Source organism: Salmo trutta, chromosome 5 (genome assembly GCF_901001165.1).
Source record: "Salmo trutta chromosome 5, fSalTru1.1, whole genome shotgun sequence".
Lineage (NCBI taxonomy): Eukaryota > Metazoa > Chordata > Actinopteri > Salmoniformes > Salmonidae > Salmo > Salmo trutta.
The window spans coordinates 5,476,226-5,494,369 of NC_042961.1; the positions used below are offsets into that span (position 1 = coordinate 5,476,226).

The window sequence follows — 18,144 nt, forward strand, 5'->3', positions numbered from 1 at the left end:
TAAGGCTAATATGCTGCACTATGGATTGAGTTCAGCCCTTACTCCCTATAATACACAAACATTAAGCATGGACTGAGAAACTCTCCACTTGTTTCATAAGCCACCTTTGTAAATACAATAAGTAGCTGAGAAGTTAAAGTTGTGACTGTTATGGAAACAAACATTTTATGAAAGGGTTAAAATGTTCAGAATGTCATGCTGGTCCAGAGAAGAAGAAAATAGGATGGTGTGATGGGTTTATTGTGCTTTGCATCCTGTCTCTCACACACCTGCTTCCTGCCAACCTGGCGAGTATATTGAGGCAGTGTGTGTTTAGATATCAAACCTTCTCCCCTCGTCACTGAGTTTACAGTCAGGTCTTCATTAATAAACACACATTGACCACACGCATATATTCATTCACAGGTATAACATGAAACACATAGCAAAGTTACAAGACTGACTTTACGTACAAAATCCAGATGCAGAGAACCATGCATTCCTCAAGTTGAGTTTGACTCCATTAGACTTCAATAAAAGTGTGAAACACACTAGTTGTAGATATACCTCTCCCAAGAGATGAGTAATGTTCTCAGAGTTAAAGTGCAAGCAGTAAGGTCCCTGGTTGACAATACCTTCATTTAACCAGGTAAATCATGAGAACATCTTTTACAATAACGACCTGACCAAGACCTTAAGCCTACAGAACACTGTCTAGTTGGTACAACTTAGAGTTTCCACACCTAGAGAAAATAGATGGGAATAAGGTCCACCTCGTCTTCCAATGGGCTTAAGAGGTCAGGATATTATAAGCAGTGGAGCTCATCATTCAGCTGAGCATTCCAGAACATTCACATTGTTACTGAGGAAGAGACACGTTCTATGATGGGCGGCGCTAGCAATAATAGAAATCATGTAAGGTTGGTGCAGGAAAACTACAGCTATGAAAAATGCCCTTTTCAAGTTTAAATGTCGTCATACACAACTCAAAAACACTTGATGTTCTGATAAAGTTCAGTTGTGAATGAAACGGAGGAGTCTTTTTCAGCGTTGATCTAATGCTACTAAGTTTGTGAACACAAAACTAACCATCTATTGCACTGGAACAATTCTCTTGACAGCCTGTAAAACATCTTCATTCTCCACTTTGTTGCCAAACTCCTCCTCCCTGTGCTCCAGAAGAATTCCCTGAGGAGGAAAAAAGACAATTTTAAAAAAGGGACCTACGTAATACCAAACAAGCTCACAACACAATGTAACAACAATGCTGCTGCTCTCGGTCTATACATTTCGGATAAACCGTGATTGTATCAATATTGTCCTGGAGGACGTCCTTCCCTTGTCTCTACTCATGGCCACTGAGTTGATAACAGATTGTGTGTGTCTCATCTGCAGCACTGGATCCTTCAAGGTTGAGTCTCTCCCCTCATACAGTGGGGGGAAAAAAGTATTATTTGATCCCCTGCTGATTTTGTACGTTTGCCCACTGATAAAGAACGGATCAGTCTATAATTTTAATGGTAGGTTTATTTGAACAGTGAGAGACAGAATAACAAACATATCCAGAAAAACATGTCAAAAATGTTATAAATTGATTTGCATTTTAATGAGGGAAATAAGTATTTGACCCCCTCTCAATCAGAAAGATTTCTGGCTCTTATATAGGTAACGAGCTGAGATTAGGAGCACACTCTTAAAGGGAGTGCTCATAATCTCACTTTATTACCTGTGTAAAAGACACCTGTCCACAGAAGCAATCAATCAATCAGATTCCAAACTCTCCCCCATGGCCAAGACCAAAGAGCGCTCCAAGGATGTCAGGGACAAGATTGTAGACCTACACAAGGCTGGAATGGGCTACAAGACCATCGCCAAGCAGCTTGGTGAGAAGGTGACAACAGTTGGTGCGATTATTCGCAAATGGAAGAAACACTAAAGAACCCTCAGCCTGGGGCTCCATGCAAGATCTCACCTCGTGGAGTTGCAATGATCATGAGAACGGTGAGGAATCAGCCCAGAACTGCACGGGAGGATCTTGTCAATGATCTCAAGGCAGCTGGGACCATTGTCACCAAGAAAACAATTGGTAAAACACTACGCCGTGAAGGACTGAAATCCTGCAGCGCCCGCAAGGTCCCCCTGCTCAAGAATACATATACATGCCCGTCTGAAGTTTGCCAATGAACATCTGAATGATTCAGAGGACAACTGGTGAAAGTGTTGTGGTCAGATGAGACCAAAATGGAGCTCTTTGACATCAACTCAACTCACCGTGTTTGGAGGAGGAGGAATGCTGCCTATGACCCCAAGAACACCATCTCCACCGTCAAACATGGAGGTGGAAACATGCTTTGGGGGTGTTTTTCTGCTCAGGGGACAGGACAACTTCACCGCATCATTTGACGGGCCCATGTACTGTCAAATCTTGGGTGAGAACCTCCTTCACTCAGCCAGGGAATTAAAAATGGGTCGTGGATGGGTATTCCAGCATGACAATGACCCAAAACACACGGCCAAGGCAACAAAGGAGTGGCTCAAGAAGAAGCACATTAAGGTCCTGGAGTGGCCTAGCCAGTCTCCAGACCTTAAAACCTGTTGGGGATCTGATCCCGGTATTGGGATTTATTGTCAAGAGACCATGGCAGGAAATTCAAAACTGCAAGAATCTAATAATTTCAATTTCTCAAACAATCAACTATTTTTCACCATTTGAAAGATAAACATCTCCTAAATATAACCACATTGTCCGATTTCAAAGAGGCTTTACGGCGAAAGCATAAAGTTAGGTTATGTTAGGAGAGTACATTGAAAATAGCTGTGTGTAATGTTTTGTCAATTCAAAGACAGGCGTCACCAAAAGCAGATAACCAGCTAAAATGATGCACTAACCTTTGACAATCTTCCTCAGATGACACTCCTAGGACATTACGTTATACAATACATGCATTTTTTGTTCCATCAAGTTCATATTTATATCCAAAAACAGCATTTTACAGTAGCGGTGAAATTCAGAATTTTTTCCCCCTCAAATGCTTCCGGTGAATCAACGTTACAATTTACAAAATTACTATTCGAAAACATTGGTAAATTATAATATTGTCATTCAAAGAATTATAGTTTAACATTTCGTAAATGCTACTGCATTGCCAAATTTCAAAATAACTTTACTGGGAAAATCACACTTTGCAATAAATGGGGTGCTGTGCTAAGAACAATAGGCTAGGATATACAGGTTAGCACCATCTTGTAACCATCTAATATCAATAATACTATTGTCAATAATCCCTTACCTTTGATTATCTTCATCCATTGGCACTTCCAGGAATCCCAGGTCCACAACAAATGTGGTTTCTTTCGACAAAGTTCATAATTTATGTCCAAATAATTCCAAGTTGTTCCATGTTGTTAGCGCTTCGGTAAGCTACTCAAAAGTAGGGCGGGGGGGGGGAAAGTCCCGACGAAAGGTAAAAAAAAAAAAATCTATTTACGTTCGTTCAAACATGTCAAATGTTGTTTAGCATCAATCTTTAGGGCCATTTTTAAGGTGAAACATCAGTAATGTTTCAACCCGACCTCTCCTGTGTCTTGAAAAACGTTTTTGAAAAATGTCTCGCCTCACATGAACTCACATGAATGCGCAGGTGCGCGCAATAATGAAGTGAAGACATCCCAGGGACGTCAACTTCTCTTCCTTGTCATCCGGTCTCTGTTCATCATAGACGCTTCAAACAACTTTATAAAGATCATTGACATCTAGTGGAAGCCGTAGGAAGTGCGAAATGAATCCTTTGTCACTGTGTGATCTATTAGCAATGATTCGAAAATAGTACAGCTACAAAATTTTCATTTCCTGGTTGTATTTTTCTCAGGTTTTTGCCTGCCATATGAGTTTTGTTATACTTACAGACACCATTCAAACAGTTTTAGAAAATTCAGAGTGTTTTCTATCCAAATGTTAATAATATGCATATCCTAGCTTCTGAGTTGGTGTAGGAGGCAGTTAAAAATTGGCACATATTTTTTTCAAAATTCTCAATTCTGCCCCCTAGCCCCAACAGGTTTTAATCCCATAGAAAATCTGTGGAGGGAGCTGAAGGTTCGAGTTGCCAAACGTCAGCCTCAAAACCTTAATGACTTGGAGAAGATCTGCAAAGAGGAGTGGGACAAAATCCCTCCTGAGATGTGTGCAAACCTGGTGGCCAACTACAAGAAACGTCTGACCTCTGTGATTGCCAACAAGGGTTTTGCCACCAAGTACTAAGTCATGTTTTGCAGAGGGGTCAAATACTTATTTCCCTCATTAAAATGGAAATCATTTTATAACATTTTTAACATGCTTTTTTTCTGGATTTTTTTGTTATTCTGTCTCTCACTGTTCATATAAACCTACCATTAAAATTATAGACTGATCATTTCTTTAAGTGGGCAAATGTACAAAATGTGTCGGCAGTTAGAGTCTAAAGGTGTCAGCATGCTTCAGTTCAGCTGGCACCCAGCAGTGTGCTCGCATACTCCCTTAATAGACCTCTGCTTGAAAAACGAGCAAAAAAGCAGCAACAGTACTGTTTGTCCATTTTGAGACACCGTAGCCAGTATACGTTACAGTTCCTCAAAATAGTACGAGTTAATCTAAGATAAAAATGGATGACAGATTTCTTGAGTTATGTTTTTTTGCCGAGTAGATCTTAGTTAAAAATTGAAAATTGCGCACCCTAAGATCGTAGGTGCAGTATTTCTAAACATTTTTTTTATGAAAACGAGTCGTCTCTCGTTGAATGACAGACTTTATTGAAGAATCCCTACTGTTAGCCAATTACAGACGAAGGGGAGTAGACTTCGGCTTGCCTCAAGAAAAAATTGTGTGCCCGAACAGCCGAAAAAAACCCTTACCGAAGTCCAAAATGAACAAAAATGTCACAAAATATCATAATATATGCACAAACTCTTACTGTTTCGGCTGGGAAGCATGCGGACACCTTAACAGCTCCAGTTAATGATTCCCAGCTGTGGCTGAGCGTACTCCATTGATGCACAGCCCTGTGTGTGGGGTACCTGGTTCCCTGCTCCGATGACAAACACGCCTCCCAGGACGAAGCCCTCCCCCAACATGTTGCCCTGGTAACCGGCCTTCCAGGCCCGCATAAAGTTCTGCCACACCCCCAGACGGATGAAGCCCAGCCCCCCCATCTTCCTCTGTAGTGGGCCATAGAAGTGGTGCTGCAAAGAACACAAGTAAACCAATCAATCAACGGAGAAAAGAAAACTCAAAACTCAGGCACAGACAATAGGCATACTATATCTACAAATGGTTCAGCTCCTCTCCTTCATAGCTGGCCCGTGTAGAAATCAATTCAAACATGTTCACAGTTCATTTAGGCCAGTGCAGATGAAGGAATGGAGACAAGGAGAGGAAGCCTTTGTTAGACTATTGAGATGCACCCATAGAGAGTCAGGGTTTGTCTCCCCTGTAGACTATTCAGATGTACCCATAGTCAAGTCCGTCTCACCTTCTATAGAGACTATTGAGACGCACCCATAAAGAGTCAGGGGGTGTTTCTGAAAATGCATACTACCATGCTCCGAGCACGCATATTGGAGCATGGGAGGGTCGGAGTCAAAATCAAATTATGCGAAACGGAGCACGGTGGACACTTCTCTAATGCGTACTCCGTTTGTACAGTTGAAGTCGGATGTTTACATACACATTAGCCAAATGCATTTAAAGTTTCTCAGTTTTTCCACAATTCCTGACATTTAATCCGAGTAAAGATTCCCTGTCTTAGGTCAGTTAGGATCACCACTTTATTTTAAGAATGTGAAATATCAGAATAATAGTAGAGAGAATGATTTATTTCAGTTTTTATTTCTTTCATCACATTCCCAGTGGGTCAGAAGTTTACAAACACTCAATTAGTATTTGGTAGCATTGCCTTTAAATTGTTTAACTTGGGTCAAATATTTTGGGTATCCTACCACAAGCTTCCCACAATAAGTTGGGTGGATTTTGGCCCATTCCTCCTGACAGAGCTGGTGTAACTGAGTCAGGTTTGTAGGCCTCCTTGCTCGCACACACTTTTTCAGTTCTGCCCACAAATTTTCAATAGGATTGAGGTCAGGGCTTTGTGATGGCCACTCCAATACTTTGACTTTGTTGTCCTTAAGTCATTTTGCCACAACTTTGGAAGTATGCTTGGGGTCATTGTCCATTTGGAAGACCCATTTTTGACCAAGCTTTAACTTCCTGACTGATGTCTTGAGATGTTACTTCAATATATCCACATAATGTCCCTTCCTCATGATGCCATCTATTTTGTGAAGTGCACCAGTCCCTCCTGCAGCAAAGCACCCCCACAACATGATGCTACCACCCCCGTGCTTCACGGTTGGGATGGTGTTCTTCGGCTTGCAAGCCTCCCCCTTTTTCCTCCAAACATAATGATGGTCATTATGGCCAAACAGTTCTATTTTTGTTTCATCAGTCCAGAGGACATTTCTCCATGTGCAGTTGCAAACCGTAGTCTGGCTTTTTTATGGTGGTTTTGGAGCAGCGGCTTCTTCCTTGCTGAGCGGCCTTTAAGATTATGTCGATATAGGACTCGTTTTACTGTGGATACAGATACTTTTGTACCCGTTTCCTCCAGCATCTTCACAAGGTCCTTTGCTGTTGTTCTGGGATTGATTTGCACTTTTCACACCAAAGTTCGTTCATCTCTAGGAGACAGAACACGTCTCCTTCCTGAGCGGTGTGATGGCTGCGTGGTCCCATGGTGTTTATACTTGCGTACTATTGTTTGTACAGATGAACGTGGTACCTGCAGGCGTTTGGAAATTGCTCCCAAGGATGAACCAGACTTGTGGAGGTCTACAAATTTCTTTCTGAGGTCTTGCCTGATTTCTTTTGATTTTCCCATGATGTCAAGCAAAGAGGCACTGAGTTGGAAGGTAAGCCTTGAAATACATCCACAGGTACACCTCCAATTGACTGAAATTATGTCAATAAGCCTATCAGAAGCTTCTAAAGCCATGACATCCTTTTCTGGAATTTTCCAAGCTGTTTAAAGGCACAACTGGAATTTGATACAGTGAATTATAAGTGAAATAATCTGTCTTTAAACAATTGTTGGAAAAATTAATTGTGTCATGCACAAAGTAGATGTCCTAACCGACTTGCCAAAACTATAGTTTGTTAAGAAGAAATTTGTGGAGTGGTTGAAAAATGAGTTTTAATGACTCCAACCTAAGTGTATGTAAACTTCCGACTTCAACTGTACATATTTTAAAGCATGCATCGATGCAAGCTTCAACGGAAAGTATGCAAAGAAATATGACGCAACAACAAAATTACGCAGCATTTCTTGAAATCAATGGCGGCCATTATTGAGCTGAAGCGAGAGAAAATACACTCCGACTTCGGAATGAAATGTTGCCTATTCACATCTCATAAAGTATTGTAGTCAGGCAACATACTTTATCTTAATAAATACATGCTATGTTAATTTTGGCATGTTTACCTGCCTACGTACCGGAGATCACAAGCCCATAATAAGTCAATAGGGCTAACTGGCAAGCTAGCCAGATAGCCACGAAGAATTGTTAGCTAGCTAATCACGAAAAATTGACATAATATTTGTTTTAGGTCATTATCTGGTTAGCTACATTATTACGATTCACATATAGATAGCTGATATTTATGAGGTAAAACGGTTGCATTGTGTATATCTTGTTTTGTCACGTTTGCCATTGTTGTCCTTGCTGGAAGATGGTTCAGTGAATGGGTAAGTCCATAGTAAATCAATAGGGCTAACTGGCTAGCTAGCTAGCCACAAAGAATTGGTAGCTACCCACAAAAAATGTACATCTACCTTCCATAACATTAGTTTTAGGTCATTTTGTCTGTTTAACCTGTTGGGGCTAGGGGGCAGCATTGAGAATTTTGGAAAAAATATGTTCCCATTTTTAACTGCCTCCTACACCAACTCAGAAGCTAGAATATGCATATTATTGTTCAGGTTTGGATAGAAAACACCCTAAAGTTTCTAAAACTGTTTGAATGGTGTCTGTGAGTATAACAGAACTCCTATGGCAGGCAAAAACCTGACAAGGTTTCATGCAGGAAGTGGCCTGTCTGACAAGGAGTCGTGCGTCTTGCATCTGTTTATTGAAGAGTAAGGATCTTAGCTGTAACGTGACAATTCCTAGGGCTCCAATAGGCTCTCAGAACCCGGGAAAAACCTGAATGATGACGAGGCGGCCTCTGGCTGAAACACATTATCGCCTTTTCCAAGTGTCCCATTAGGTGTCAATGCAATGAGGCGCGTGCACGATTCGCCCCCGTGGAGAAATTTCAGTCAGCTGTTTAGGCTCATTGCAGATTCCCGGTCGGAATATTATCGCTTTTCTACGAGATAAATGGCATAAAAATTGGTTTTAAACAGCGGTTGACATGCTTCGAAGTACGGTAATGGAATATTTAGAATTTTTTTGTCACGCCATGCGCAATGCTCGTGACCGTGATTTAGTATTCTGATAGTGTCTAGAACTCACGAACAAAACGCCGCTGTTGGAACATAACGATGGATTATTTGGGACCAAACCTACATTTGTTATTGAAGTAGAAGTCCTGGGAGTGCATTCTGACGAAGAACAAGAAAGGTAATAACATTTTTCTTATAGGAAATGTGATTTTGATGAAGGCTAATCTTGCCGGGTGTCTAAATAGCTAGCCCGTGATGGCTGGGCTATGTACTTAGAATATTGCAAAATGTGCTTCATCCGAAAAGCTATTTTAAAATCGGACATATCGAGTGCATAGAGGAGTAATGTATCTATAATTCTTAAAATAATTGTTATGCTTTTTGTGAACGTTTATCGTGAGTAATTTAGCAAACTGTTAGTAAATTCCCCGGAAGTTTGCGGGGGGTATGCTTTTTCTGAACGTCACATGCTAATGTAAAAAGCTGTTTTTTGATATAAATATGAACTTGATTGAACAGACATGCATGTATTGTATAACATAATGTCCTAGGTGTGTCATCTGATGAAGATCATAAAAGGTTAGTGCTGCATTTAGCTGTGGTTTGGGTTTATGTGACATGATATGCTAGCTTGAAAAATGGGTGTCTGATTATTTCTGGCTGGGCACTCTCCTGACATAATCTAATGTTTTGCTTTCGTTGTAAAGCCTTTTTGAAATCGGACAGTGTGGTTAGATTAACGAGATTCTTGTCTTTAAATAGCTGTAAAATAGTCATATGTTTGAGAAATTGAAGTAATAGTATTTCAAACGATTCAAAAATCGCGCCACTGGATTGAAGTGGCTGTTACGTAGGTGGGACGAATTCGTCCCACATGCGCCAGACAGGTTAACTAGCTGGATAGCTAGATTATTCAGATTCACTTATACCTAGCTGATAGTTGTGAAGTAAAACATCTTCTTTGTGTCTATCTTGTTTTGCCTATTGTTGCCATTGTCCTGACTGGAAGAAGGTTCAGTGAATGAGGAGATGCAGCGTGAAATAATACAGTAGCGGTGTACCAGTGCTTCACAAATGTATCGTTTTATGCATTCTCCACATTCTCGTCCTCACAAGAACGTACTCAAGAGAACGTGGCGTACTTGGAGCATGATAGTGTGGAGCACGGTAGTATGCATACTGAGTAACACCCAGGGTCTCACCTTCTCGTCTACATAGATGTCCCCAGCGAAGTGCGGTCGGAAGTCCTGGATCTCCGTGCCGATGTTCTCCTTCACCACGGCAACTAGAGGGACCCCGAGATCCTCAAGCTGGGTCTTCAGAGAGGACAGCTCGGAAGCTTCCTACGCACACACAATTAGTACAATTTCATTAATAGGATGGGGTCTTGTTTATTCTCCTGATGCATACAGCGGAATCTACACAACAACAACATATGGTGTGAAATATAGACTTGATTTAAGACCATTTATGACATTTTGGATGAACTTTCCCTGTAAGTAAAAAAAGCTGACTATACTGTATAGTATCAGTGACATCACGTCACCTCTCTGCACAAAAATCATCCGGGCCGTCGTACAGCCATGACTACTGCTCCCGTCTTCTCCCACAGAGCTTTGGCCTTTATGGTGTTCTCATCTGCAGGACACACACATATACACAGGTCATGCATTGGTACCTGGGCTCTGCAGTGTGACGATTTTGGTCGCATATGCGCCTAAATATTTTGCTGTCCGACCTGGATAAAAACTATTCTTGGAGCACCAGTGTGCCTAGACCATTTAAAAAAAAAAAAACTTTTTAAATCACCCAGATAATAATTAGGCTTCGCTCTACCGTTGTTTCCGAGTCTCGCGAGAAAAAAAGCGAGCGGATATTCGTTAGCATATTATGGACCCCAAAATGCCTTGCTCAGAGCTATGCAAAAGATATTCAGAGTTCTGTAAACTCTGTTTGAGATTTCAAATCTTAACAGCTGCCATGTTGGCACCAAAAGCTCTAACCTTGCTACATTCTAGTATGAATGTAAAACAGAATGTCATTGTCATACTGTAGAACGTTTGGTGCCAGTATGATCGACAGTTTTCTGCACTTTCCGGCCATGCCCAGTAGGTGAACCAGGGCCCTCGTACCGTTTCCAGTGGAGCGGAGGTCTGCGTCCTCCAGGTACTCCAGTGAGGCCTGGGCAGCCTTGGTCAGACACAAGTCAGTGTTGGCCAGGAAGATTCCAACGATGGCAACTCCTAAGGTCCCCAGACCCAGAGACCACATCCCCATCTCAAACAGCTCCACCTCGAGGCCGGAGGACAACCCTGCAGCCAAAAAGATAGACAAACATGATTATCAGAGTGATTTATTGTTCTTAGGGAAGGAGAAACTTTAAGAGGAACCAGAGCCTAGAGAAGAGGGCCGGTCTTCTTACTCCGTCATGCCACACGTACATGTCTAATGATTTCTGGTACTGTTAGGTAACGGGACTTTACTGTTAGCGAGAGGCAACATTCCTAGGCATGGGTTAGGGGGTGGGATGGTCAGGGTCACTGATATAGGCCATACGACAAGTAAAGGGAACTAGCCTATAACAAACTCCATGCAATGTGTCACTAGAGCGAGATAATGTAATGCTCCTTGCCTGATTTCGGCTTGTTAGGGTCAGGGCTGGATGAGGCTGTGCTGAGGTGAAAGGCTTTTAGACAAGGAAGTCTGGCTGTAGGGTTGGTAGAGGGCTGGCTGTTGTGAATGGCACCCCCCAGAGGCAGGGAAGAGATGTGCAGAGTCTGAGATAGCCTCCATCTGGCCCTTAGGGCTTTAGCGGAGCATCTGGAGAGGGCCTGGACCAGTGCCAGGGCCATGGTGACTGTATAAACACAACCTACCAATTTGGTTAAACCAAATAGATATCTGTAAAAACACTAACTGATAGGTCTACCTTTACTTGTTATTTCTGTTAACTTTCATTATTGTCCCCCATAAGGGGGAGAAATTAGAAAATATCTTAAAGATGAGTGGGTTTTTGGTAACGGAATTTCAAGGCACAGGGCAATGTTTCTTAAACTTACACAAGGCAAATAATTTATCCAAACGAAATATATGTGTTGATATTAGTTGGCAGGGGTCTTTACTTCAACATTATTGTGTGTTGATGTACAGAGATGGGTAAGCTGACAACGTCACGCTTCAATGAGGCAGACGTCTGTGCGTTGTTGTGGTTCTGGACGGTCAGACAGCTAGCAACAATGACAAGAAACTGCCATGTGGGGAATAGTAACTCCTTTCAGCTTGTTAAATCTTCTTCTTGATACCATGTCTTGTTTTTAGGTGTTTTGACTGATTTCATGTCAATGCTAATATGGCAAAAATAAGTTCTAGCTAGCTAACCAACAACTAACAATGTATTTGAGCGACAACAAGTGGCTCATTGTGCAAATGTATTTGTTTTCAATGAAAATTGGAGACTAAATATAGTTGACATGTTGCAAACAATCTAACCAACCCAGTCTGTTTTGCCCCATAGTTGTGCATTTGTCGGTTTTGTTGTTAAACAACCAACCCGTCTATTTCCAATACATTTTAAGACTTTTTCTGGTAGATGTATTCTAAGACTCCTTTTCTATCTGTTTGGCTGTCGCTTATATCAAAGCCATCGCTTATTCCTTATATTTAGGATAGAAAATGGCTGAACATCTTATTTATCAAAAATATAATCTCTTAGCTTTCATTGGTCACCAGATTTGACATTCTCCTATGAACTTCACATGTTGGTGCTCATGGGTCCTTTTGGAAATGACCTTAGGCATTGTTTAATGAATGACAGCAAACCTATTTGTCTACATTACATTTCCTCATGAAACTGATGGGCATGACTAAGTTAAACATATGAACTGCTCCGTTTGTTGTGGCTTATCTTTAGACCATCAAACTGTACTGGGCTGTTAGTTACAGTATGTGGTTATAAAGTTGCGGGTGTGACTGACACACACACACACACACACTAGCTTACATGGCTAATCCTCCTTCCCCTTGTATAAGCAAGAAGGGCCTTAACATACAATGTTAGACAGTACACAGTGAATCATCAGTATAGTCAACTGAGGATAATTATTATAAGTCTATATGAACATGAACAAAATACTGTTACTGTATTGTCAAGGCTTGCTTAGACGTGGATTTTTCAAGATATGGATCATTCAGGTATTTTCCATTTTCTCTGAACAAGACAGTCTGAATGGTCCACCAAATGCTTAGGCCTACATGCATGAAATATGTGAAACCAAACACAAACCTACACGTATGGTCATTATAAAAATACTCAAATTCTATTTTCAAACATGATTCATTTATCAAACAATCACCTACTGAAGGCGTGCACTCATTTACCTCAAGTTCAGCTCATTCAATCCCAAGTACTCTGTTCTGCACTTCACCGTGACTTGCCAGTCTTGACTAACTACTGCAGTGACTTTCCCTTCTCAGAGTGAGGACAAAGGACTGAACCCTAATGAGAACAGCAACCTAGCAGCCGCCCATGAACTGATTGACTGGATTCCATGTTGATAGATAGTGGAAAGGAATGTTAACATTGTAACTGTAAGCTTAGCTATACTGATTTATACAGTGACAATGAGTTGAGAAACGGACTGTTATTATTGACAACGAAAAATCGTGACAAAGATTAAATGGAAAGTAGGCTAGTTCCAAATCTGAATATTAACTGAATTCTGCACCTTCTTATTCCTTGTCTTAGAGTGCTTATTTCAAATTGGAGTGACAAATTATTAAATGTGGCTTCCCATAAAAACCCTATGAAGACAACTGCCATGCAATTTGACATAGATAGCTTGCCTATTTGATAAGTAACCTAGAGATCCACTAAAAGACAGACAATCTTGCTGACTGGTAAGTGGAATTATAAAGTAAACTTTACTAGCTAGCTAAATCTATGTTGGCATTCTTTGATTAACGCATTAAATAGGCTAAGTATAAGTTAGTAGTAGCAATGACACTTAACGTTAGTTTGTTCACTTTGTAGACTTCACATTTGGCCTAGTCATCTAGCTAGCTGGCTATCTAGGTTAACGCTAGCTAGCTGCATGATGACGTTAGCTTGCTGATTGAAATAATGCTCGCAACAAAATGTTTAACAATATTTCAAATAATGTATAAAGGAATGATACTCACAAATATTGTGTTGAAGGAGAAGAGTGCAGTTGACGTCTCCGTTCAAAATATCTAAATTTGGCGTAGGTGTATCAGTTGATCAAGATAAATGGATTTGTCATTGCAGGGAAACTAATCGCACAAGATAACACGGACCTTTGACACAAATCAAGTTTATTTTTGTACAATAAAAACAGATTGACAGATTCATTGTTGAGAAAAAAAAATCATACACTGAGGAGTAATGTGCCGACATTGCGTGTCCACACACACACACACACCAGAGGTAGTAAATTCTGGTAACAGAGTAATTAGAATTACATGTCCATGAACAAAAAGCAGGGTTACTATTTACCAATTAGTAACAGTTTGGCTGTATATATCACAGTTATGTTTTCAGTAGACTAACCGATTAGACCTAGAGTGACAGATAAACACCCAACCCTGTGCCCATGCCCCCTGCATACACACCACACAGCCCATACACACAGCATCCCCACCAACACACACACCACACACACATAGCCTAACACTTCTCAATAAATCTTATAACAAATCTTACTTCCAAGGTAGGCCTACACCTGAGCTTGGTTACATTGTAATGTTATTTTTGGTGTTGATGAGTTACTCTAGTGATGGGAGGATAAACTGCACAATTTCCAGTAAATAATTAGGCTCAGAAGAGAGATTGACTGGCCCCAGTGATGAACTGGGATGAAGTGGTACAGTCAATAACACAAAAGAAAAATAGAAAAATCTATGTACAGTATGTGCAAATGTAGAAGAGTAGGGAGCTAGGCAATAAATAGGCCCTAGAGGCAAAAATAATTACAATTTAGCATTAATACTGGAGTGATAGATGTGCAGATGATGATGTGCAAGTAGAGATACTGGGGTGCAAAAGGGTAAGTAATAATATGGGGATGAGGTAGGGCCCTGTGAGTGTGCATAGAGACAGAGCACAAGACAGGTGAAATATCCAGATGCGACACCCCCGCACATTGACTCAGTACTGGTACCCCCTGGATATAGCCTCGTTATTGTTATTTTATTGTGTTACTTAAAAAAAAAAAAAAATTGTTCATTTAGTAAATATTTTCTTAACTCTTTTTATTAACTGCATTGTTGGTTAAGGGCTTGTAAGTAAGCATTTCACAATAAGGTCTACTACACCTGTTGTTTCGGCGCATATGACACATTTGATCCCTTGTTATGGGGTACTACATGGTTGTATTCATTAGGGTACACTGTAGCAATCTTTTTCAAAACGTTGTGCTACGGAAAATGAAATTGAGCATTTGTTATAGGACAAGTTCAGATAGTACCTCCCTACAGGTATTTCAATCCCTGTTTCTTCGGTTTGATGACTACTGAGTACGAGCCAGAGACTAAAATATTGGACACTTACTGGAGCGACACGCTTCACCGCCCACAGTTGCCTAAATGCCAATCAGGATGCCGCCATTGTTGTTGACTCATCCCATTCCTCGCTAGCCTAGTCCCAGTTTGTGCTGTCTTGCCAACTCCTATGGCCATTGTCACACCAAAACAACAGATCAGGGACCAGGCTAATTCCTCTCTGTTTTATGTGAGGGATTGGAAATTATCTTCTATTCAATGACATTACATTAGGCTGTGCTCTGTTTCTATTGCCTTTGGATAGTGGTGTTGCATGGGTGCAGGGATTGTCAATTGAACTGCCTTTATTTGGAATATTCAGAAATCTTCTTCCTGAAAAGCAAATGGATAACATTTATGTCCGGGTGTGCCGATATTGAGGCATCACATATATACTGTATATAGCCTACCACTTGGAGCACTGCACAGGTGGCCCACTTGTACTATTATTCTAATATGATATTAGACAATACTGCTACTATACTGTGTTACTACTGTACTGACCCCCTCATCCAGGACCGCCAGAACAGGAGGGGTTTATTTCTCGGGGTTCTCAGGAAGGGTCTTAACCTCTGCGACTGGCTCGGCAGGCTTTTCAAATAGGTCTGAGGTCAGGGGTCAAGTCACAGGAGTTCTCAGAGGGAGCTGGGCATTCCTATAGAGATTTGGGTCACCCCTGTATGTGCTGTATGTTGTGTATTGACATGGGCACCCCCCCTAAATATTAAACAAATTAATTATGGTGATAGTTGTTACTGTAACTGTACACACACACAACTCTAACCTCACCTTTGACTCCTCATCAGCCTCTCTTCTGCTTTCCTCCTCATGAGACATCTCAAGCTCCTTTCTCAGAATATCCACGTCAGCAAAGCTGTTAATTGCTTAGCTACATTGTAGCATATCCCATTTATAAAGAATATACAACAAATTACAAAATCAATGGTTTTGTCCATGGTTTTGCTCATTGTCTTGAGGGGGGTCTGCTTGCTTGGCCACTGATCAGTCATACAGACCTATTTATTGGCAAGAAGACACTGACTCCTAGAGGCAATCGACCATGTTGCAGTTTAAAGACGTTTTCAACTCTCTCCAGCTTTCATGACTCCAGAGGAATGAAAAAGCGTTCTCTTTAGTCTGTATCCGGGAAGCTCCCTAGTCAGACAAATAAACTGCCATAGCTTTTACATGCAAACGTATAATTACTGTGTAAAACGAGAAATTGCTTATACTGATAGGCAAGCTATCACAAAATGTGTTGCTAACCATATCAACAGCCCATGCCAATAACGTTACAACAACAGCTAACGACGTTATTAACTTATCTAGCTAGCAAAAAATGTGCTACTCTTCTCGTGGGTTCATTTCTCCTTTGGGCTAAGTAATCGATGAGGTTAACAGGTTGCTCGACCGACAGCATTCCCTCCAAAATGCATTTACCCACGGACTTTTTCAAAAAATCTAAGTCCATGCATAGGGTTGACAAAATATGTTGTCAAAAATGACTGAACGATGCCTCGTCATCCATCTCCATAGAAACGATGTTACTCTATTATCCTAAACCCTAAAACGTGGCCAGTGAATAAATGGTACGTTTTTATTATATTTGAGACATGGAACATAATGTCTACTATAGTTTTAAAATACATATAAAAAAAAGCTGTTATTGGTAGAAAGCTTGATAATTCGACATTTCTAGAATTTAGCCTACTAACCTTCCTCACCACACAGCCCACCGCCTCAGGTGAGCATTGAACCCAATGACCAAACTAGACCTGTCTGGCTCTAGTGCTGGTTTAAAAACAAACACTCTCTCCGCTGTGGTAGGCCTTTTCCTATCAGCTTCAGTCGATACGACTTTGTTGCAACAAGTGGAATATTGTCCCTCTCTTGAACATTGCGTACCTATGGTTCTGGTGTTGACTAACTTTTCTGCTACCCATGTTGATTCTAAGGTGTTTTATCTGCCCATTGCCCTTTTGGTTTTTATATATATACCCTCTGGAGAACTAGATCATGGCCCATAGAAGTAGACATAACTCTCATCAAAAGGATGAAGTGAAAACACAACCAATTAATTTATTAAGGCCCAGTGCAGTCAAAAATGTAATTTGTTGTGTTTTATATACAGTGCCAGTCGAAATTTTGGACACACCTACTCATTCAAGGGTTATTCTTTATTTTTACTATTTTCGACATTGTAGAATAATAGTGAACACATCAAAACTATGAAATAACACATACGGAATCATGTAGTAACCAAAAAAAAAAGTTGTGTGTCGTCTGCGTAGCAATGATAGGAGAGACCATGTGAGGATATGACAGAGCCAAGTGACTTGGTGTATAGCGAGAATAGGAGAGGGCCTAGAACTGAGCCCTGGGGGACAGCAGTGGTGAGAGCACGTGGTGCAGAGACGGATTCTCGCCACGCCACCTGGTAGGAGCGACCTGTCAGGTAGGACGCAATCCAAGAGTGAACCGCGCCGGAGATACCCAACTCGGAGAGGGTGGAGAGGAGGATCTGATGGTTCACAGTATCACAGGCAGCAGATAGGTCTAGAAGGATGAGAGCAGAGGAGAGTTAGCTTTAGCAGTGCGGAGAGCCTCCGTGACACAGAGAAGAGCAGTCTCAGTTGAATGACCAGCCTTGAAACCTGACTGATTTGGATCAAGAAGGTCATTCTGAGAGAGATAGCAGGAGAGCTGGCCAAGGACGACATGTTCAAGAGTTTTGGAGAGAAAAGAAAGAAGGGATACTGGTCTGTAGTTGTTGACATCGGAGGGATCGAGTGTAGGTTTTTTGAGAAGGGGTGCAACTCTCGCTCTCTTGAAGACGGAAGGGACGTAGCCAGCGGTCAAGGATGAGTTGATGAGCGAGGTGAGGTAGGGGAGAAGGTCTCCGGAAATGGTCTGGAGAAGAGAGGAGGGGATAGGGTCAAGCGGGCAGGTTGTTGGGCGGCCGGCCGTCACAAGACGCAAGATTTCATCTGGAGAGAGGGGAGAAAGAGGTCAAAGCATAGGGTAGGGCAATGTGAGCAGAATCAGCGGTGTCGTTTGACTTAACAAACGAGGATCAGATGTCGTCGACCTTCTTTTCAAAATGGTTGACGAAGTCATCCGCAGAGAGGGAGGAGGG

The 18,144-nt window shown here is 41.4% G+C and overlaps 1 protein-coding gene across 5 annotated transcripts; it reads right to left on the reverse strand.

The window, feature by feature from the left end:
* Positions 1-221: 221 nt before the first annotated feature.
* On the reverse strand, positions 222-13,721 carry LOC115193554 (peroxiredoxin-like 2A). 5 transcript variants are annotated; one of them, XM_029752283.1, is made up of 7 exons: positions 13,632-13,712; positions 11,086-11,310; positions 10,586-10,765; positions 10,000-10,091; positions 9,656-9,796; positions 5,032-5,196; positions 222-1,167 (listed from the first exon to the last, which is right to left on the reverse strand). In XM_029752283.1, exons 2-7 carry the CDS (start codon positions 11,303-11,305, stop codon positions 1,072-1,074), a joined length of 894 nt encoding a protein of 297 aa, XP_029608143.1. In that variant the 5' UTR covers positions 11,306-11,310; positions 13,632-13,712; the 3' UTR covers positions 222-1,071. The 5 variants fall into 5 exon arrangements, with proteins under 5 accessions (XP_029608143.1, XP_029608142.1, XP_029608144.1 ...); XM_029752282.1 differs by having other exon boundaries at positions 11,086-11,325; positions 13,632-13,709; XM_029752284.1 differs by lacking the exon at positions 13,632-13,712 and adding an exon at positions 12,831-13,286 and having other exon boundaries at positions 11,086-11,325.
* Positions 13,722-18,144: the final 4,423 nt, after the last annotated feature.